This window comes from Equus quagga, chromosome 6, assembly GCF_021613505.1.
Source record: "Equus quagga isolate Etosha38 chromosome 6, UCLA_HA_Equagga_1.0, whole genome shotgun sequence".
In the NCBI taxonomy this organism is placed as follows: Eukaryota; Metazoa; Chordata; class Mammalia; order Perissodactyla; family Equidae; genus Equus; species Equus quagga.
In genome coordinates, this window is record NC_060272.1 from 107,744,645 (window position 1) to 107,767,915 (window position 23,271).

Genomic DNA, 23,271 nt, shown 5'->3' on the forward strand with positions numbered 1-23,271 from the left:
CTCCACTTTAAAGCCAGCGATTGCATTACTCAGACCTCTGCTTCTATCATCCCATCTCTGTCTTTAACTTTCCTGCCTTCCTCTTCCACCTTTTGAAGACCGTTGTGAGTACGTCAGATGCCTCCCTCCTACCTCAACCCGATAATTCAGGGTAATTTTCCCATTTCAAGGGCCTTAATATATTCACATCTGCAAAATCCTTTTGCCATGCAGGGAAACACACTCTCATGCTCCAGGATTAGAACGTGGACATCTTTTTGAGGGGAACCATTATTCTGCTGCGATACCAATGAAGGATATAATCTCAAAATAAAGGACAGTCCCTAGTACTGATTAAATTTGACTTTATAGAAAATTCACTATCGTCACTATATTTCACCTTTTGTCCTTGGTCTTAGACAAAACAGAGCCTACAATAAGGACTTGTGCAGCATGCAGATATTTAGGTGGTGACCCCAGTGAGCAGAAGTGAGAGGTTTAGGATATTAAGACAGGAAAGTAGGAAAAGCAAATACAATGTTGCATTATCACTTGTTGGTGTGGGTAACCAGAGCTCAGATACTCAAGGATCACCTGAGAAGTGTACAGATGGCCGCCTAAGATGTTTACTCAAAGAACTCTAGCTTGGAGGACTAATCCATCTGCTTTCACCCCCTGTGGTTGACAGTTGTCTCTAGGAGTACGAACTCCCTTCCTCTGTGAGCTATGCATGCTTGTGGGCTGAATTAGGTCCCCACAGCATCTGTAGCATCAGAGTCATCCCAGGGCAGAAAGCAAAGGATCCACTTGAGGAGAATCACTAACCATGAAGTGACTGAAGCCTGTTTAACTGAATTCTACTTAGCCTGTGGCTGAAATCAGAGGTGAAGCTGAGAGGAAGTGAGGCAGGACTACAAAATCTGTCATTCACACTGCTCAAGCCCACTCCTGCCCTACATTACGTCCACTGTCGCTGAGCCTTCTGGCCAGGAACAGCCACAATCTCTGCAAAAGGTTTCATATACAAGAGTTCGTGGAACAAGCTACAGTTCCTGTTGCTGCAACTGATCCCAAGCCATAATTGGTATCTGTCATCTTTCTCATCCCCCATACATTAGATTTCCCTCACTCAGCACTTCAGATGGAATAGTTTCTTTGCCTGGGGGGTAGAAAGTGACTCAGACTTTCAGCTCTGAGAGATCTGAACCCTTAGTTGCATTCCCCTTAACAGACTGAGGTTCCTGCAATTGTCCATTGTGACTACTGGGCACGGAAGTAACAAGAACCAGAGAATCCGTGGATCCCTGAGTTCCAGGCATAGTCTTCCTTTCCTCCATTATGTAGCGGCATTCATGTTCTTCATAGTAATCAAGATTGATTACTCCACCAGTACAATAATTCTTTTCTTTGCCTGCTGGTCTGCCAGTGAGTAGAGCTCAAGCTGACTAGGCAGTGGCTGTAACTTTAGATGTCATAGAACATATGCCTGGGTACAGCAACCCTTGGCAGAAGCTTTGCTACAAGGAAGCTGGATCTTTAATCCAGAAGAGCCTAAATTTGTGGAGATGAGAAGCAAAAATTCTACGGGTGGGTCACTGGAAGAAGGACTATCCTTCAGCACTGGGAGAGCTCTGGCACAGAAACAGCACACGGTTGAGGAAAGACTGTCAGGGGAAGTGGATCAGAACCTGCAGAGAACCATCCATCATTCAGCCACATTCAGCCATGGCTGAAATCATGGGTGGGATAGACAGGATATGAGTTGGGACATCAGAGATATCTGCTCTATCTCAGATTAAAGTAAATTTTGTCATGGACTGGCACCAATCCATAGACCAGAATGAGAATTTTGAAGTGACTCAATGCCCACCTCATCATTAATTTCTGAATATTTTCTTCTGGGAAAAAAAATCCTCCTGATATAGTTTTCAGAGGTAGCCAGTTGCTATGTCATCTCCAATCTCTCAATTCCCAACTTGCTTCACTACCCAATTTCAACACTAAAGTTAGCCCAGCTGTTTTCTAACTAAATTATTATGATAAAGTGAGGAAGTAAAGAGAGGAGTCACTCTAAGGATCTTGATAGAAATAAAGACATTAGAAACACATCATTTTTCGGGTCAACTTTGAGTGAAAATAGCGAATTAAGCAAGTTGGCCTTTCAACATTCTCTACTTCTCTTTTTTTTTTTTTTGAGGAAGATTAGCCCTGAGCTAACATCTGCTGCCAATCCTCCTTGTTTTGCTGAGGAAGCCTGGCCCTGAGCTAACATCTGTGCCCATCTTCCTCTACTTTATATGTGGGACGCCTACCACAGCATGGCTTGATAAGGGGTACCATGTCTGCACCCAGGATCTGAACCAGCGAACCCCAGGCTGCCAAAGCAGAACGTGCACACTTAACTGCTGTGCCACTAGACCGGCCCTGCTACTACTCTTTTTACCACAGCTAAGACCACCAGCCTTGTCACTTTATGAACACTGAGCTATAATTACTTCATACTAGAGCTTTAGAGGCTCAAATATTAACAGATTCAGGGAAATTTTTTTTTCCTGAAATTGTTTACTCAACTGTCCTTGTTATGTGGAATTTCCTGCCTGGTTAAGTGTAGGTCAACAATTTGGATGAAATGTGGTTTTCTTGGATGGACACTTATATAAGGACCTCTGCAAGGAAATAGGAGCCTGGGTAAGGTGAATTTGGAAATAACTAGAATCTACCCTTTGCACCACTGATTACATTAGTGCTTTCTTCTCTGTGGTAGAAAAGTGGAAGGGCCAACTGACCATTCTTCTGGAAGACTTGAGGCTGTGAGAAGTTAAGAATGAAATAAGGTGCCCCTTTCTCTCTGGGAGCCAACATAGCTGACTGAATAGTCAACAGTCATGGGAGGGGCCTGTGAGATCTGCATCAGAGCTCAGGATCTCCTAGGATATTACTCATGAATGCATCTGGCAGGGAGTTGGAGAAATCTTTGTGCAGTTAGACATTCTCAACCTAGTTTTACCCATCCTTCCCAGCTTTGTATTCATCCCACTATCCCCAGACGTGGATCCTCTACTCCGGTCAGCTCCCCTTACACACCATGTACTCTCTGAACTTGCTTAACCTCTCTCACCTCCATGACTTCTTTGCTCAGGCAGTTTCTTCCACATAAAATATCATTATGCACCCTCTTCACCAGCTCCAAGCCCACCCTCTCTCCAAGGCAGCTCAGGTAACTCCAGGGTACGAGGGATCTTTCCCTCATCTTGCCCCTATAGGCTGATTACCTGTACCATTTCTTTGTTTGCCTGTGACTGTGCTTGTCTTTTCTCTTTCATTGCTATTTTATTTTCTGTGTATTTTAATTGTTCACATGAGTCTTCTTTATACCCAGACTAAAGCAAAAGTGGAGTGTTCTGCACATAGCAAGTGCTCAATAAGTGTCAGATTAATGGGTTGGAGACCATGTCTTGGATGATCCAGTCCCATCATCCCAGCCGCCAGACACAGTGGACAGCCAGATCAGAGCAGTCAAATGATCCCCTAGCTTGTGATACAAATATCAGCAACAAAATAACCAAAGTCACAAATCCTCCCATGGTTTCCTTGTTCCTATTTCTCAAAGACATTTTTTAATTGTCTATGACTTTCCCCTTTCTGCTCATTCTCATAAATTGAGCTGCTCACTGCTGACTTCTGTGACCCAACACAAGCTTCTCCAGAAGTCCACGAATAAAACAAATACGGCAATGAGAGTCTGGGGGTGGGAGATGCTCCAGAATGGATGACTGAACATCCTAACTTTCAATCAGAAATTAAGGTGCAGTGAGACTATTTTCCTTTCGAAATAGGGTTTCTCCTGCTCAGCCAGTTGTTGCTCTTTCATTAGGAAATGTAATGGAACTGGAGCACAGGAAATAACTATACCAAGATCCTTGTGGGGTTGGCAGAGAAGCCCTCCCAGCAGACCTGGAGGTGACTCTCTGGCAGTGGTCAAGAGCATGGGCTCTGAAGTCAGAAGGACTTGAATTTCAAATCGTCTTTCTTCTACCTACTGGCTTTGAGAACGTGAACATATGATTGAGCCACTCTAGAACTCAGTCTCTCATTTGAAGAATGAGGGTAAATAATGGTAGATGCCTTATAGGGTTATTATGAGGATTAAATGAAATATGCTTTTACAGTCTTTGCACTCAGAGAGGGTGAAAATAGGGGGGGAGATATGGCACCTCTAGGAAGAGGCATGGCTTCTTGTGAGTGCCTGGTACCGTGGGTAAGAATAAAACAAATAGTTTTCCATTGCATCGTCATATCATTGCTAAGTAGCATGCAATTATTATAAAATACTTTAGAAGAATACATATTAGGATATAGGCTAAGCTGCCACGACAGAGGCCTCAAAATACAACTCAAGCAAGACAGATGTATACTTCTCTCTCATGTAATATTCAGAGATATAAGGTGATTTAGAGCAGATAAGTAGCTATACTCCATAAAGTCATTCAGTGACCCAGGTTCTTTGCATCTATCTCCCTAGTGAACCCCCCTCCAGCCTTGCCCTTTGTCAGTCTGAGCCCTCTAACCTGTAGATACCCAGAGCTCTCCTTTACAAGGTTTTCCCCAGGCTCCAAAATTACTCATCTCATCCACTTCTCTACTAAACTCATCTTTTCCTCAGGGCCAGGACCTTGATTAGCTGAGACAAGGAAAAGGGATAGTGGTAATAATTCACACTAAGGTATGAATGACTAGATTTTGTATTTTAACACTACCTGTGATTTTCTATTTTTTCAAAAGGATCCTGTTTATCTTTGAAATTGAATAACTAATGGTATAGAGTCTAAGCACTATGAGTGCTTGACAGTGGAGGAGATGGACATTTTGGGGCCGAGGGACTCTCCTATTGGAAAGAGAGAGAGATGATGATGATGATGGTGATAGATAGATAGATAGATGAATAGACAGATAGATAGATAGATATAATATTATAGATGTATCAGAATGATGAAAGACATGGAATCTGGAACCAGACAACCTGGGTTACATCTCAGCTCTGTCACTTACTGTATAACTTTGGGAAAGTTTCCGAGGCTCTCTGGGCCTCACTTTCTCACCAGCAAAATGAGGGTCATGGCAGAGCCTGCCTCATAGGGTAGTTAAATGAGCTAATACATGCAGCACACATAGAACAGTACTTGGCATGGAGTAAATGCTCTATGCTAGTTGGCCATATTGGTTATAACTCACTCAGCTGGCCACCTTGTTGGTTTACCTCTAGGCCACCATGTAATGGGATTCTGGTGCTTTTCTTTCACCAGGTGAGATGGAACCCAAGATCCCTCCAGCTTCGCTGCTTCATGTTTTAATCCCCTCCTTCATCATTGCTTTAATGTTCATAGCTACAATGATAGTCTTAAGAAAACGGCTCTGTCAAAAGCTTTATTCTAGAAAAGGTAAGTGAATTTTATTCTTGGTAACCAAATGGACTGAATGTGTCCATGTGAGGTTATGCTTCACCCCATGGGCCTACAGTTTCCCAGTTTCACACTAAGTCCACGCAGGGCTTACTAATTGCGTTGGGCTTGACCAGATGATTTTTCCCTGGAAGAAAATGGCTCTAGTCTTCAGTGAACTGAAATCTTTACATTGAATATTCTAAAAGGAATGTTTTGTTCCTGTGGCTGAAATAGTTTGCTTTGTTCTGTGAGCTGAGAAGTGTCATCAGCCTTATGAGATAGGTGTTGTTTTGGCACCTCTGACGGCTATGTCAGAGTTCGCTGGTTGGAGGATGCAGGATCCTTCCTGAGGTTTCCTTCAGTTCTCATTCCTCCTTTCCCCATTCTAAGTGTGATCTGGGTTAAGCACCCCTTTCTGCCTAGGAATCTGAATCCCCTGGTTGGGTAAGGAAAAGAGAAAAGTGTGCGAGGCCATTGGGGGTGGGGAAAGTACCTGTTTGGTGGTGCCCTGAGGTCTTTCAGCAGCTCCCCCAGAGTCCCTCCTTAGCTTGTATCTTCACCAACCCACTCCTGTTCTATTGTGCCCGCTGGGACAGAGCTTACCTGCAGCCTTTGAGCCCTGGCCAGAATATCTGCAGGTCTGTCTGGTGCTTTCCTAAACTGTCCCTTTGTCGGCACCCAAGGAGCTCCTCCCAAGATGAATACACAGCCTTGTCTATAGAAAAGGAAATGGCATCTGGGAATAATTCAGTAGGAATTTGGAGTGGTCACAATTTGAGGATTGAGGGACTTTTAAGTGTACATTTATAGTCTAACATCTGTATTCTCATCTGCCATGAAACATTGCAATACTCTATTTGTCCATTGCCTTATGTACGCGTTAGCTTGGGGGCTAACCACAAAACCTGTACTGCAGAATCCAAGGAACTGTTGTCAAAAGAAAGAGGGAAGTTGAGGAGGAAGGAGGAAAGGGAGAAAGGAGGAAGAAGAAAGGAAGAAAAAGAAAGAGAGAGAGAAACAATAGAAGCGGAGGGGAGGCGTGCTTCACCATAAAGGAGGAACTGCAGGGTCTCGTCTGACAGAACTTTGACTAAACAGAGTCAGTTGTGCAAGTCTGTGACCTCGGAGAGTCATGGCAGGTGCAGTTCATTAGAACTTTTTCCTCCGCCCTTCTTCTTTTACCTCCCTCACAAATACCTCTCAGAAACAGCTTTCTATCAAGGTTCTAGGCCTGGGGCCTGAGAACTCAATAGTCACCTCAGAAATGAGCAGCAGAGTCTTTGGTCCCTACTCTAAGACAATGAAATGGAGTCACACTCAAAGGTAGAGCAGAAGAAAATCCTCCCCTCATCCCAATCCCAGGAGTGAGTGATGATAGCAGCAGCTCCAAGCTGGGTGCAAGGTTCAGGTACCAACTGCGGTGGGAGGGATTTATTACCGATAAGAATTAAGTGAATAAATTTGCAAGTGATTTATTTTTTCTTTTTAATGAACCAGAGTGAAGTCATGGTTGCCTATATAATAACCCCTGTGTCTAACTCACAAGCTTTGGGATCTGCTTTCTTACACGGGAGATACATGGATACACACGTGGAAATGCATCTGCAATGTGCACAAACTCACATGTCAGATAAAAAGGTTGAGAACTGCTGGTACTGTGAATAGAATTTTAAACCAGGGTTAGAGGCTAGGTCTGGACCAGGTGCTGCCATTTATTGGCTCTATAATCTTGTACAAATCACCTAACTTCTTTGAGAGAGTTTTCCTATCTGTGAAATATGAAGTGAAATAGAACTAACATTTTACAGCTTATTGACCCAACCTCACTGTCACTACTGTGGTTCAACCTGGACCAGAGCAGAACTCTCCTAACTCATCTCTCTGCATCCACTCCTGCCTCCCCCAGTATGGTCTATTTTCACTTCTAGCCAGAACAGGCTTTTAAATTCTCAAATCTGCCATGTCTCCTCTCTTCAGATCTCTTCCATGGCTTCCCGCTGCTCATTGGATGAAGTCCCAAACAGCCCTGGATGATGTGACTCACGTCTCTGGCTTTACACTGCATCACCATCACCCTTGTTCTCTAAGCTCTAGTCATACAGGATTTTCTAGTCCTCAGAGGCATTCCACTCTTTCAATTCTAACTTTTCTCATGTAGTATTCATGCTTCTTAAAATACTTTCTTTTCCAAGTCCACATGAGTTGGAGTCATCCTTTAAATCTCACCTGAGCTGTCACTTCACAAGCTTCCCCTGATTCTACACCTTGACCACACCCATTACATTAAATCCCCTCGTCAGATGCTTCGCAGCACCTACTTTTCCTTTCGATACACTCAGCACACAGTTACATATCTAGGACCTGTTTCAATAGATTGGACTAAAAATGTAATTGCATCCCTTTAATTTTCCAACTAATTCCTCAAGCACCCATCTGCTTATCTTAGCAAGGAGTCCAGAGGCAGCCCTGATGGCCCAATGGTTAAAGTTTGGCACTCACTGCTTCAGTGGCCTGGGTTTGCTTCCTGGTCGTGGAACCACACCACCCATCTGTCAGTTGCCATGATGTGGTAGCAGCTCACATAAAAGAACTAGGACAACTTACTACTAGGATATACAACCAAGCACTGGAGCTTTGAGGAGGAAAAAAAGATTTAAAAAAAAGTCCAACATCTCCCTCTTGCAGCATGTACTTCCCCACCTCCCACAAGCTCTTGAAAGGCTTACTCAGCCCACAGGGCCAGGCTGCTTCCAAACAAGCAGGAAGGCTACTGGGGAGCTGGGTCAGTTCACCAGAACACCCTGGTTTTGAGGAGCTGCTGTTTCTACTCCTGCCATGCAACATCTCTGTTCCCTCTCGGTGTTTCCATTCACAATACAAAGGTACCCTTGCTGGTCCAAACTCCCACACAGATCAGAGTGATGCAAGAGGACAACTCTTCTGGCTCCCCTCACATGTTCTGCCATTGCACCCAAAGCAAGACCCTCATGGGCTGATGAGGCTGAGGAGGCAGGAGGGGCTTCCTGCCTTAATCACAGCTGTGCCCGGCCACCTTCTTCTGCTCTCAGCCTTCATGTTGAGCCTGGGACACCAGTTCTAACTTCCCTCTCTTGAGTCCCTCTTAGGGGCATTGCTACCCTGAACTTCTCAGTCCATAGGAGAGAGTCGAGTAAAGAGGTAGCAGTCTGAGGCCCTTTCTGTCCAGAAGCCCCCTTGGTTCCTAAACAGATTTATCCACCTATGCCTCAGCAACCAGCTCTGCACACCAAACTGGATTGGAGGGCAGCTGTTGTCCATCCATAAAAGGCTCTGTTTACCATCTCCACCTAGGAGAAACCACCCAACTGTTCAGGCCTCCAGTGTGACTTACTGGATTCCAGAGAAGAAGTTGGCAACTGCTATTGCAAAAATAATGTCAAATTCTGCTTCATCTGCTAGTCTTTAAATTTCATGGGTGCAGGGACTGTGTCTCTTACTCACCAATATATGTCCAGTGTCCAAAACATCACCTGGCATATACAGATGTTCAATGAAATTTTAAACATTGAACATGCTATATGCAGGTATGTATGCTAGCCTGCTCTGTACAATATAGTAGCCGTCTGTGGTTATTTAAATTTAAATTAAATAAAAATTCAATTCCTTTGTCACATTTTAAATGCTCATACATTGTAAGAGCTCAATTGCCACATGGGGCTAATGGCTACTGCATTGGACAGAGCAGATATATAATATTTCCATCTTTGCCAAAAGTTCTACTGGGCAGCACTGTGCTAGACCTTTACAAACTTCTTTTCAGTTAATTTCACAAAAACTGCTTGAGGTTAGGAGTAGTGTCTACTTTGCAGGTGAAGACACTGAAACTCGGAAAATATTCCTACAGTCGTATAGCTGGGGTTGAACACAGGTCTGTCTGACTCCAAAACTTGTGGCCTTTGTGTTGCAAAAGTGCTTAACAAAAAATGGCTCAATCTGACTGTATTATCTTCGGGCAATGGAGAGAGAGTCTCAACCTAAAAGAATTGAGTGACTTGTTCGTTGACCTGCCGGCCTGATGGCAAAGCCAAGAATACAATCTACAGCTGTAGAGACAAGATCTCTGGAACAGGTCTCCAGATCTTAAGAATAGTATTTCTCAAACTCTCTATAGTGAAGAACATTTTTGGCTTTTTAAAATTTCTAATATGTTAGGATCAATGCTTTTTAAAAGAAATTTTTTTTAAAGATTGGCACCTGAGATAACATCTGTTGCCAATCTTTTTTTTTTCTTCTTTTTCTCCCCAAAGCCCCCCAGTACATAGTTGTATATTCTAGTTGTACGTCCTTCTGGTTGTGCTATGTGGCATGCCACCTCAGCATGGCCTGATGAGAGGTGGCATTTCCACGGCCAGGATCCAAACCGGTGAAACCCTGCGCCCCCAAAGCAGGGTGAGTGAACGTAACCTCTCGGTCACATGGCCAGCCCCTGGGCTTGATGCTTTTGTAATACATATTTACCAAAAATGAATTACTAGAAAATTAAATGGAAAGAACAAAGACATAAAACAATAAGCCCATTTTTATTGGATTCAACAAATATAATATGACATTTCAATAAATATGATCAGAAAAAAACATAACATAGTAAAAGAATTACTATAAAAGTTTCTAAATTTTGACACTCGATTTCTGTACTCATCTCATCATGGACTGGTAGAAAACAGTCCACCACCACCACCACCAGCCTGTGGACCACACTTTGACTGGCGCTGCCCTAAAAGACCGAGCCAGGACGTCATAGGGATTCAAACCAAAGGCCAAAGATGCTGGCTTATAGTTGCATAAGAACCACAGAGAATGGCAGCACTGACCTCAGGCATTAGAGACGGCTTCTCTGAAACTCCAACATTCAAGGGCAGTTTCTTTCTTTTTTCTTTTTAAAGATTGGCACCTGAGCTAACATCTGTTGTCAATAATTTTTCATTCTTCTTCTTCTCTCCAAAGCCCCCTGGTACATAGTTGTATATTCTAGTTGTGAGTCCCTCTGGCTGTGCTATGTGGGATGCCACCTCAGCATGGCCTGATGAACGGTGCCATATCTGCGCCCCAGGATCTGAACTGGCAAAACCCTGGGCCACCAAAGCGGAGCCTGTGAACTTAACCACTAGGCCTCTAGGCCAGCCCCTCAAGGGCAATTTCTATGCATTAACCATTGGACTCCTTTCAAATGCACACCCTCTTGGAAGAGATTGCAATGCTGAATAGAGGCCCTCAAAGTCCAGTCCAAGGTTAGGATGGTCAAGAGGGAGTTATTAAAAATCTGAAGTAAAGAGCAAAAGCAGAATTAGGGACAGACTCAGTTCAGGAACCCAGTCAACTGCAGGAGAGGGGCACCAAGTCCTGGAAGAAAATCAGAGTGGGAGGGAACATGTGAAATCAAGGGTTGAGAAAGAGATGAAACCAGGGAAATAGCAGCGAGCAGCAATCCATTATGTGAACCTGTGCTTCTGCCCCACTGAGTTACTTTAAACCAGTATCAGTCATTTACACTTTAGAGTAAATTAATTGATCAGACCTTTTGTTCTGTGTAGGACAGACAGGAAAGAAGTGGCAATAAAGACTAAAGCAGAATTAAAGAGAGAATTCTGGAGCTAGACATTTCTTGGGCTGAATACCCAAATTAGCAGTCCCTCAGCCTCTGAGTGCCTGGGGGCCAGGGTCAGACAAAGGAATGGGAAGTGGGGACCTTCTTTGTTCACAATTTTTGCCTAAAGGTTCAGTTTTACATTACATATTTATTCAATCTGAGGTCTCAAGCCATGGTGGACATTTGAACTCTACACGTGGATTTATTTGGATTTACTTTTTGTTCTGCCATCTTTTAGCCTATAAAAAGAACTATTTTCTCATTAATCTTATTCAATCACTGGGATTTTTCTTTTTCAGACACAACAAAAAGATCTGTCACCACAATAAGGAAGGAAGCGAACAGAGCTGTGAGTAGTCACGATTTTTGTTTTCTTTTTCACCTCTCTTTCTCTCCCAGCTTGAATTAAGAGATAGCCATTGTTCTAGAAATGCACAAAGGGCAACTGAATAGTTTAGGCCTCTTCAGAATCTTCCTGTTCAGGGGCATTTCAGCTAGCTATTCTTGAAACCCTGCGTTGTTCCACACCTTTCTTGGAGAACAAAGATGACATCTGCTCTCCAGCCGCAGAACAATTATGTTGCCTTTGATCTGTCCATATTTCTAAGCACTCCTAGGGAGGGCTGCACAGGACATCTGGGCTCACATACTTAGAAACATAGTTAAAATTTAACAGCAAAGGGAAGATAGTCAACTGTGATGCAGTCACATCTGATGTTTTTGCAACAATTCAGCACATTGTTGGGGGCTGTGGGTCCAGGGTAATGCTGGGGGAATAGAATTCTCTTCGTGAGACTGACGGGCTTAGAGCCAGGATTTGTGGAAGAGAAACCATGTGATCTGGAGTTCAGGAGAAGTGGGGTTGCTGAAATCATTCAGTCTGGTTGGATGAAAAGCTTATACCCTGGGGAAGTGGTGTGTTGGGGACTGACAGGCCTGGGTCATGTTGTAAAATGGGTATTTCTAGTTTTCTTGAGAAAGCTACCTTATTTTTGTAATCTAGGAATCACTTAGTATGACGCATGAGTTCATCAGTTCACCGAAATGATGATAGGCAAATCACAGAAATTTCCGAATAACTTTGTATCAGCTGCTCATAGTCGTCAGAACTGCTCATTTTAGAATTCTGCTGAATATTTTCCCCAAATTCCAGAGGCACCAGTTACAAAAACAATCTTAGAAAACCTTCAATACCAGGGTCAGCGTCTGGCTTATACGTAAGACATGACAGCTCATAAGCACAAAATATGACTGAAAGGAATGAAATTGACCCCTGCACCCTCCAACTCCCCAGCATTAACTACTTCCCTGAAAGCCATTTATGAAAATATGTCCTGTCACTGGGTACTCATTCCTGGGCACAGAACCAAGGAACAGATGCAGCTTGGGCCTGGACTGTACTCAAAGCCCAGTTACACTGAGCTTCTCTGAAGGAGCAACGAGATTTTCTTGACTCAGGAAAGTTTCAGATCAACACTGGCAGTCCTGATTGAAACATCCATTTCTTGAGGAACAAAAATCCTGTATTCCTATAAATTGTTCTGCTTGGCCTACAGGTGAGTTTCCATGGCAGGGGCCCCACTATTTGTCTGAGTTTCAGGGGCTCGGAGCTTTTGTATAAGCGTCTCTTTCAACTGCTCAGCATAAGGAAGAAATAGTGAAAGGCCTGACAACAGAGGTGGTAAACTCAGATGCCCACCAGGGCCGGGCAGCTGATGAAATGAGTAAAAAGGGCCTAGTATAGCCAGATAGGGAGCAGTGGGGACTACCACAAATTGGAGAGCATTTTCCCTGTCAACTTACCACTAGCCCAACAGTGCAGGAGAAGATGAAAATCCTGATTTTTATAGAAAATGTCCTAGTTATTAAATGCTGGCTGAAAGTATTTCAAATATCAAACCAAACAAAATATGCTCATAGGCTAATTGAGTGTGTCAATGACCAGTTTGCAACCTTCCCCCTAGAGAGAAAATATTATCAGAAAAGAGGTTAGGACCTGAGTAATGAAGGCAGAAACATCTATTTGAGGAACTGAGAAACGCTCAAAGGCTTGCTGCCATTCCAAATGTCTCACCCTAAGGCCTGCCACATGGTCCGAATATTGCACTATTTTAAATGACTTCTTTGGATTAGCAGGATATCACAACCATTTTAAACCAATACATCTCCTTATAAACAGAAAAATCTCACCCCCTCTTTTAATGGTATCTGAAATTCAAAATAAAGTAACTATCTTGATCAAAAGTCAAATTAAAGAAATGGGACTAATCCCCCACCCCCACCCCACCCCTGCCACCAATAATATATAGTCACCGTGTCTACCTTCTAATCGGGAGAAGGGAGAGTCAGAGAGATGAGAGAGTGATGCTCCTCCACTCTCTCTCTCACCTCCCTGACACTCACCTGAGAATATGTGGTGTGATGTAGAGGTTAGGACCAATCAGATATACATCATAGGAATGTTCCTGCTACTATGACATGTAATAGCAACAAATTAGAAATCATCAAATATGAATCAGTAGAAGAATAGAGGAATAGGAAGACTATACAGTAATTAAAATGAAAGCACCAAAACTAGATGTATTTTTGAGATGGATAAATCTGAACAAGATACTTTTGAGAGGAAAGACGGATTGTAGAAAGATATAGAAAATCTATTACCAATTGTAGAGTTTAAAAACATGCAAACAACCCCTAAGTAGTGTTTACGGAAATGGTCATGTGAAGTAAAAGTACAAAAACAGCATGGAAATGATAAACACCAAATTTAAACTCTTAAACCGGGTGGTGGGTACACAGATGTTCATTATATTATTCTCTATCCTTTGTTTTATGCCTGAAATATTTATTTTTATTAAAAAGAGGTTATGACTAAAATTCAAGAGATTTAGATTCAAGTTTTTCTGTGAGCTGAGCTAGGTACATAATCTTAGGGAAGATCCACCCCCTCTCGGGGCTTCAGTTTAGTCATTTGTGAATTGAGAAGGTTGGATCAAATCCAAAAGGGCAAACAGGGCTCATATCAGGTGGAAGGGATGCCTAGAGGGGAGATGAGGATGGTTTGGGAGACCATTTCAAGGTGGGGGGTGCAGTGATTGACAAATAACGTCTGCCTTGGGTGTGGGATGGGGACCTTGGCCATATATTTGCCAAATGTGGAGTAGATGCTCTTTTTTTTAAAAAAATTATGTGTTTATCTGTGTTTCCATTCATCTTTGTCATGTACATACATATTTTAACACATATAATGTTGACACATTATTTTGTATTCTACATGTTTCAGTTGCATTCAAAGTTATTTTCAAATTTATCCCAATCTTTGTAAGCATGTTCAGAGCTGCATAAAATGCAGAAATTGACTAATGGTCAATATCAATGGGGTATTAAAGAAAAAAATGGCCCATTTTTACTTAGTATAATGTTTTATGGTTTTGTCAAAATAAATACCAATGTGTTAGATTTCAGTAGATATTTTTTAAGTTCTTGCCTATAAAGTTACTAACTGTTTATTGAAAACTAGTTTAACATTTTGGGTAATATCTCCCGGGAAGAAGAGAGAGCAGGACATGGAGATAGTGATGTTGGCAATAAAAGGAGGATAGGTCTGAGGCCTATGTTTGAAGAGCCAAGAAAACAAGAACTCTCTCCCCCAGCTCACCCCTTTTTATTTTCCCTCTGCATCGTCCACACAGGCTACACCACTCTTACGCACATGATCACAGCATTATTTTCTGGCTGCTTCCATGTGTATATATTTTATGTCTACCTGGTCAGCGTAATGAAGTGAGATATTAAAACTATTGGGTATTTGTTGTTTGTCTGTCTTATTGTCCATTTGTGTGTGCTTCTTTTAGTTTATTCTGTGATAAATTTAAAAAAAGGTGACTGATTTTGACCAAATTTGGTTCACTCTAAAAGATAAATCTTCTTTAATTTTAGTTGTTCACCAGCTTATAAAAGGATAACTTATAACAATTTTTAGAATATTTTTTGTTACATAATTTTTTCTGAGTATAAAAATGAAAAAAGAAAATAAGAATAATTCTAATCCATTGCCCAGAAATTACCATGGTTAATATTTAATATTGCTATTTAATTCCTAATATTTTTATCTATTTAAATGTTTACAAAATCAAATTACAGTATGTGTAGCTTGATTTTTTTAAATTCAATTTTATATCATTAATATTACCTATATACTAAAAATATAACTAATGGCTCTATGATATTTTACTGTATACATGTACCAGGATTTATCTAACTAATTCTCTATTGTTGGAAATTTAGTATGTACCTCATAGAGTTATTTTATTTTTTTGCTGCTTAAACGTTATCACAATTAATAGCCTTGTACATAAATCTTTATGGGCAACTCTGATTATTACCATAAGATAAAAATCCAAGACAGAATTACTGGGGTAAAGCTATAGGCATTTTTAAGACTCTCAAAATGTATTGCTGAAATGTGGTACAATCTAAAAAGTTATACCAATTTATACTAATGATATACAAAAGAGCTAGCTTTATCACACTTGTTCTGATACTTGATATTACCATTGTTTTTGTAGATTTTATTTTTCCTTTTCTTCCTAAAGCCCCCTGGTACATAGTTGTGTATTTTTAGTTGTGGGTCCTTCTAATTGTGGCATGTGGGACGCTGCCTCAGCATGGCTTGATGAGCAGTGCCATGTCCACGCCCAGGATCTGAACTGGCAAAATCCTGGGCCACCTAAGTGGAGCACGTGAACTTAACCACTGAGCCACGGGGCCAGCCCTATGATTATTTTTAAATTTTGCTAATTTGAAAATTGAAAATTGTAAGTCATTATTATTTTAATTTGTATTTTAAAGTTATAAGAGAGAGAAATCATTTTTCATATAGGTTTTGTCTTCCTTTGTGAATTGGTTATGCAAATCTTTTGTCCACCTTTTCATTTATGTCTTTACATACAGTTAATATTAACCCATTGTCTGTTATGTATTTCATGTTTTCTTCTGATTTGTCATCTACTTTCAAATTGTTTTTTCTTATTCTGAGAAAACAGGTATTGTGTTTAGTAAAATTGGATTTACAGGACCAGGTTATAAGCATTAATGTCCTGTATTCCATATATTTATTAAAAGAAAATAAGCGTATTATTCATAACACTTATGCTAGGTAAGAAGCTTACATTGTGTAGGGTCCATAGTTCCCAGAGGACTAAGTTATAAATTTCTAGAAAGTAGGTGCAGTGTACTTTCCGTAGACACCTATTAAATGAGAATTAACCAAAGTTAGTACGTTATAGTCCATTGATATGTATCAACTAACAAGGGGTAGGCAAACTATGGCCAGGGGGCCAAATCTCTCCTGTTTTTGTAAAAAAGTTTTATTGACACATAGCCATGCTCATTGTTTCCATAATGTCCCCCCATTTCACGCCCCTTCCCTTACCTCTGATGGCAGAATACTAATTGCAACACCATATAGCCCATAAAGTCTAAATTTTTTACAATCTGGCCTTTTACAGAAAAAGTTTGCTGACCCCTGACCTAGAGGTTGTCCCTGGCTTTGTGCCTTCTCCCTCAACCCACAGTCGATGTACTTCTTCCATTACTAAGTGATCTAGTGCCTCCTTCCACTCCTACTTCAGCTCTCTGAACTCTGAGGACAGAGCCCCACTAGTAAGTGTTTAGGCCCAGCCAGCTCAGGGCTTTTACTTTCCCACACCCATTCTCTGCCACCCCAGCTCTGCCTCACCTCCAAACCACCCATGTGGGGGCAGTGAGTTCCAGGCTATCCAGAAGCCATCCTGGGCCATCATGTTCTTCCTCAGCATCACCTTGGGAGAGGGAGTCTTGGAACTTGGCCTGAGCATATCAATTGTACATACTTCTGACAAGAATGTTATTCAGATAAACATTCTCCCTTCCCACTTGAGAAGGGAAGGGCTTGCTGGTTTTGCTTCACTGATCAGAGACTGAAGCGAGACCTGATTATTGTGGGAGTGCCCAGCAGGGCTGAGTAGCTCAAGCAACAGCTGCTCAGGGCTGGGTTTTCCCTCCATGGCTCTGCTTCTAACTTTCTAGGCAAGTCTGGGAAAAGTGCTACCTGTTCTTATTCTTGTGGAAACCCAGACTTCTCAATCTCCTCAGATAGGCCTTCAAGGCTTTAACTTTAATATTATAATGTAAATAAACTCAGATCAAACTAAATGTGACCAAAAAGATAGCTCATTCCCATCCTCCTCCATGGTGGATGTGGTGGTCATTAGTGTTATTTCACATATTTCCTGGATCTCTTGCTTTTGTATACATAATAGGATTGCACTTCTCTGCAATTAATTTGAAGTTAGGTGTGGTCATGTGACTTGCTTTGGTCAAATAAATGTTAGCATACGTGATGTGTGTTAATTCTGGGTAGAAGATATAAGAGTTAGCACATGTTTTGCCGTATTTTCTTTTTCCTTCTGGCGTGGTAACCAGCAACATACAAGATAGTGATTGCTAAATTAGCCTGGGTCTCTGAGTAACTACAAATAACAGAGCCCCCTGCTGACCCTCAATGAACAGGAAACATGAGAAAGAATAAAGGTTTGTTTATTGTATTGAGATTTTGGTGGTTTGTTGCTGTCACATAACCTAGTCTACTCTGACTGATACAACAGGGAAAACTGGAACCTCTACTCAATAAACCATATGTTACCATTAAAAACTCTGTTTCTGAAGGCTAATAATATGGGAAAATACTTTCTATATAATAAAAAAGGTAAGTTATAAAAATGTACTTTGTTGTTAGTGCTGTCAAGTTGATTCTGACTTCTAGCAGCCCTGTGTAGAGTAGAATGGAACCCTGCCCAGTCTTTTTGCACCATCCTCTCACTTTCCAGTGCTATATCAGACAATACTCCACTGCTATTCACAGGGCTTTCATGGCCAATTTTTTTGGAAGTGAGTGGCTATGTCCCAAATATACCTACCATGAAATTCTTTGCCAATCATGGCAGAGTGAGTTGCTGCCTTTGTCTCTCTGCTCTAAGTTACAACCAGTAGGACATCCATTGACCAACAATGGACTCTGTGTAGCACACTAGAACACCTGAGAGATCTACACATCTATACATCTGGAGGTGGGTGGGCTGGACCTCCTGGAGGCGGTGGAACTTGGGGAGCAGCAGCAGCAGCTCCTGAGAGGAGAGGTTCCAGGATCTGTGGCTGTGCCTATGAACAGAGGCCCCAGGAACTGAGATAATGCCTGAGAAAGGAGGCCCCAGAAATCCATAGCCCATGCGCCCAGAGTTTCCGGGAATCACTGTGGACCTATGACAGGAGAGTCCGGGAACTGTGAGATACCTGTGACCCAGTGTGCCCCTCTCCTCCGGTGTGTGAAGCCTCCAACACCAGCCATTCCAACAGTTGGGGCTGATTCCAAAACACACATATCTCCACAGTGGCAGTAGTACCTATGACCTGAGGTTTCAAAAAGCACACTGGTGCTGGAGACCAGAGCCTGCAAGAGTAGCAATGGCACTCATGGCTTAGCCCCTCCTTCTCCCCCAGCAGTGGTGGGTGGTGCCCACAACCTGAGGCTTCAGGTGCCACAACAGTACCCATGACCCAGCCCCCAGTGGTGGCACCCTTGACACCAGCCCTACCAGCAGTGGGGGTTGCATACAAGACCCTGGGTCCCTGGCAGTGGCAGCAACACCCATGAAGCTTGAGCCTCCAACAGCAGCACTGCCAGAACCCCCGGAGAACCTGGGAGCAGCAGCACAGGTGGTGCATGTGGCAGTGGCTTCCAAGCCCATGGAGATCCTGCAGAGCCCAGTGGGATAACACAAGACCCAGGCAACCCCAGAAACAGCAGAGGTGCTTGCAGCCTGGTGGCCCTGGTAGCGGCACCCACAGCTGCAGCCACATCAGTAAACAGCAAGGCACCAGCAACCTCAGAGGCACAAGCAGCACAAGGAGGGCATTGATGATGCCTCTGGCAAAGGCAGTGGAGGGTGGAAAGTGCAAGCTCTCAAATACAACCAGAAGCAGCTCGGAATCAAAGTAACCGAATAAGAAAGATATTTACTACCACAAATATGCCAGCAGAGGATCAACTCATCAGGTACCGCGAAGAACTGCAGTAACACAGTAGCACAGAAAGAAAATGACGACTCTCCAGAAACCAAACCTGAAGTCACAGAATGTTGCAGTCTAACTGACAGAGAATTCAAAACAGCTGTCATGAAGAAATTCAGTGAGTTACAACAAAGCTCAAAAAGAAAGGTCAAAGAGCTCAGGAATAAAATAAATGAATAGAAGGAGTGCTTCACCAGAGATTGGAACTCTAAAAGAAAAAAAAGAAGAAGAAGAAGAAATTCTGGAGCTGAGGAACACAAAATTAATGAGATGAAAAATAAAGTAAAAGCACTGGAAATTAAGCAGACCATGTGGAAGAGAGAATTAGCAAGCTTGAAGATAGAATTCTAGAAATGATTCAAGTAGAAGAGAGAGAATTAAGTTTTTTTTAAAAAATGGAGACATTCTACAAGAAATATCTGACTCAATTAAGAAAAGTAAAATAAGGACAATAGGTATCCCAGAAGGAAAAGAGAGGGAGAAGGGAGCAGAGAGGTTATTTAAAGAAAGAATAGCTGAGAACTTCCCAAACCTGGGGAAGGAATTGGATATACAAGTATGTGAAGCTAATAGAACGCCTAATTATCTCAATGCAAAAAAACCTTCTCCAAGGCCCGTTATATTAAGACTGTCAAAAGTCAATGACAAAGAAAGAATATTAAGGGTGAACAAAGAAAAGAAAAGAACTTTTAGGAACCCCCATTAGGCTATCAGTGGATTTCTCAGCAGAAACTCTAGAGGTTAGAAGGGAGTGGAATGATATATTCAAAATACTGAAAAGTTAAAAACTATCAGCCAAGAATAATCTATCAAGCAAAGTTATCCTTCAGATAGGAAGGACAAATAAAGACTTTCCCAGACAAACAAAAGCTGAGGGAGTTTATGCCACTGGACCAGCCTTACAAGAAATGTTGAAAGGAGTCCTCCTACCTGAAATGAAAAGGCAAAGTTTTGAGCAAGGTGATAGATAGACAGAATCAGAAAATTGCAACCCTATAACAGAATAAGTTATTAAACACTTAATTATAACATAAGGGCTAAAGGGAAAGAAAGCGTCAAAAATAACTATAACCACTTCAATTTGATAACAAACTCACAATACAAACAGGGATAAGTTGTGACAATAAAAACATAGAAGGGGAAGAGGTAAAGGACAGAACCTGCATAGGCTAATGGAGATAAGATGCTATCAGCAGAAAAGGGACTCTCTCATCTATGAGATCTTTTATACAAACCTCATGGTAACCACAAAACAAAAAATCAGAGCAGAGTCACAAAACATAAAAAAGAGGAAACAGAGAAACATATCACAGAAAACTACCAAACTCAAATGGCAGACAGAAATATAAGGAAAAAGAAACAATGGAAATATAGAACAACCAGAAAACAAGAGACAAAATGGCAGTATTAAGCTCTCAGATATCAATAATCACCCTAAAAGTAAATAGATTGAGTTCACCAAAAGACACAGTGGCTAGATAGATTAAAAAACAAGACCCAACAATATACTGCCTCCAGGAGAGCCATCTGAGCTCTAAAAACAAACAGGTTCAGAGTAAAGGGATGGAAGATGATACTCCAAGCAAATGACAACTAAAAGAATGTGGGTGTAGTCATACATATATTGGACGAATTAGACTTCAAGTCAAAAAAGATAACAAGAGACAAAAATGGACATTATATAATTACAAAACGGACATTCTACCAAGAAGACATAACATTTATTAATATATATGCACCTAACATAGGAGCACCAAAGTCTATAAAGGAACTATTAACAGACCTAAAGGGAAAAATTGATAGCAACACAATAATAGTAGTAGACTTTAACACCTTACTTACATAAATGGATAGATCATCCAGACAGAAAATCAATAAGGAAACGGTGGCCTTATGTGAAACACTAGACAAGATGGACTTAATAGATATATAGAGAACATTCCATCCCAAAGCAGTGGATTACACATTCTTCTCAAGTGCACATGGAAAATTCTCAAATATAGACCATATGTTGGGGAAAAAAACAAGTCTCAATAAATTTAAGAAGACTGAAATCATATCAAGCATCTTTTCTGACCATAATGCTATGAAACTAGAAATCAACTACAAGAAGAAAGCTGGAAAAGTCACAAACATGTGGAGACTGAACAACATGCTACTGAACAACTATTGGATCAATGAAGAAATCAAAGGAGAAATTAAAAAAAAAAAACATAGAGACAAATGAAAATGAAAACACAACATACCAAAACTTATGGGATACAGCAAAAGCAGTACTAAGAGGGAAGTATATAGCAATACAGGCCTACCTCAAGAAACAAGAAAAATCTCAAATAAATATTCTAATACCACATCTGAAAGAACTAGAGAAGAAGAACAAATGAAGCCCAAAGTCAGTAGAAGGGAGGAAATAATAAAAATCAGACTGGAAAGAAATAAAATAGACTAAAAAGACAATAGAAAGGATCAATGAAACTAAGAGCTGATTCTTTGAAAAGATAAACAAAATTGACAAACCTTTAGCTAGACCTATGAAGAAAAAAGGAGAGAAGGCTCAAATAAATAAAATCAGAAATGAAAGGGGAGAAATTACAATGTATATCACAGAAACACAAAGGACTATAAACGAATACTATGAAAAACTATGTGCCAACAAATTGGATAACCTAGAAGAAATAGATAAATTCTTAGAATCATACAACCTCCAAAAACTGAATCAAGAAGAAATAAGAGAATCTGAATAGACCAGTAACAAGTAAAGAGATTGAAACTGTAATCAAAAACCTCTTAAAATATAGAAGTCCAGGACCGGACAACTTCTCCGGTGAATTCTAACAAACATTCAAAGAAGATTTAATACCTATCCTTCTCAAACTCTTCCAAAAAATTGAAAAGAATGGGACACTTCCTAACTTATTTAATTAAGCCAACATTACCTTGATACCAAAACTAGATAAGGACAACACAAAAAAGGAAAATTACAGGCCAACATCACTGATGAACATAGATGCAAAAATCCTCAACAAAATGCTAACAAATCAAGTACAACAATACATTAAAAGGATCATACACCACAATCAAGTGGGATTTATTTCAGGGACACAGGGATGGTTCAACATCCTCAAATCAATCAATATGATACACCACATTAACAAAATGAAGAAGAAAAATCACATGAACACCTCAATAGATGCAGAGGAAGCATTTGACAAGATTTAACATCCATTTATGACAAAAACTCCCAAATATACTTACCATATCATTAGTTCTCTATTTAAAAATGTTTTAATATATCCACCACACTCCCTTTCTCCCAAAAAAAGTGAAGTAAAATCATTAAAATGGCCACAATCATTGTCTTTATGTTGTGGAAACTTGTATTGTTTTCTTCCTTTATGTTTCCTGATTTTTTTTTTGTACTTTAATGCATTTTTAAATTTCCCAATGTACCACTTGTAAGTACCCAGGGGTGCTTGTTAGATGGATAATGATACTTTCTGAAGCAATTTTAACCATGCCCCACTCACCTCTCTAATCCCAGCAGTCAAATGCATTATATAGGACCCTTCATTGGGTCCTCGTCAACTTTAGGGAGGAAAATGCTATACCCTCTTTCAAGGACATATATCAATGTCTTAGTTGCCTTTCAGAGATTCCCAGTTCTGCCAGCCTAGAAGGGATGAATGCATACTCCAAGGATGTAAGAGATGAGGTGACTTGCACAAGGTCATCTTATAACTTAGTGGTGGAACTAGAGCTAGAGTTGAAACTGCCTGAGTCCTTGTGTCTGGCACACTGTCCTTTCAGTTTGTGGAAGTTCTTCTTCCAGCTAACCTTACTTGATTGTGCTGCTATTTGGGCCCATGGCTTCTTGCTTTTATGCAGGCAATGAAGTTGTCAACCAGTATAACTTTGGGAGTGGATTCTGATACCATAGATATTTATCATGCTTCCTTTAAAAAGAGTTATTCTAGTCATCAACCATGGTTTCTGAGAGCTTATAGACCACGTAACTTGACTTCCTCATTTTAGAGATGGTGAGACTTGGGCTAAGGGATCTTAAGTGACTTTCTTGAATGAAATAATGACAGAAAAAGAAAAGGTCTTGTGATTCCA

At 41.1% G+C, this 23,271-nt stretch overlaps 1 protein-coding gene across 2 annotated transcripts in view; it reads left to right on the forward strand.

Moving 5' to 3' along the window:
• The window catches only part of PDCD1LG2 (programmed cell death 1 ligand 2), a 63,373-nt gene that overhangs the window by 34,713 nt on the left and 5,389 nt on the right, over positions 1–23,271 (forward strand). For both annotated transcript variants that reach the window (XM_046664619.1, XM_046664618.1), the window contains exons 5-6: positions 5,283–5,417; positions 11,346–11,395. In XM_046664619.1, coding sequence (XP_046520575.1) covers positions 5,283–5,417; positions 11,346–11,395 — 185 coding nt within the window. The remainder of the gene's footprint in view (positions 1–5,282; positions 5,418–11,345; positions 11,396–23,271) is intronic.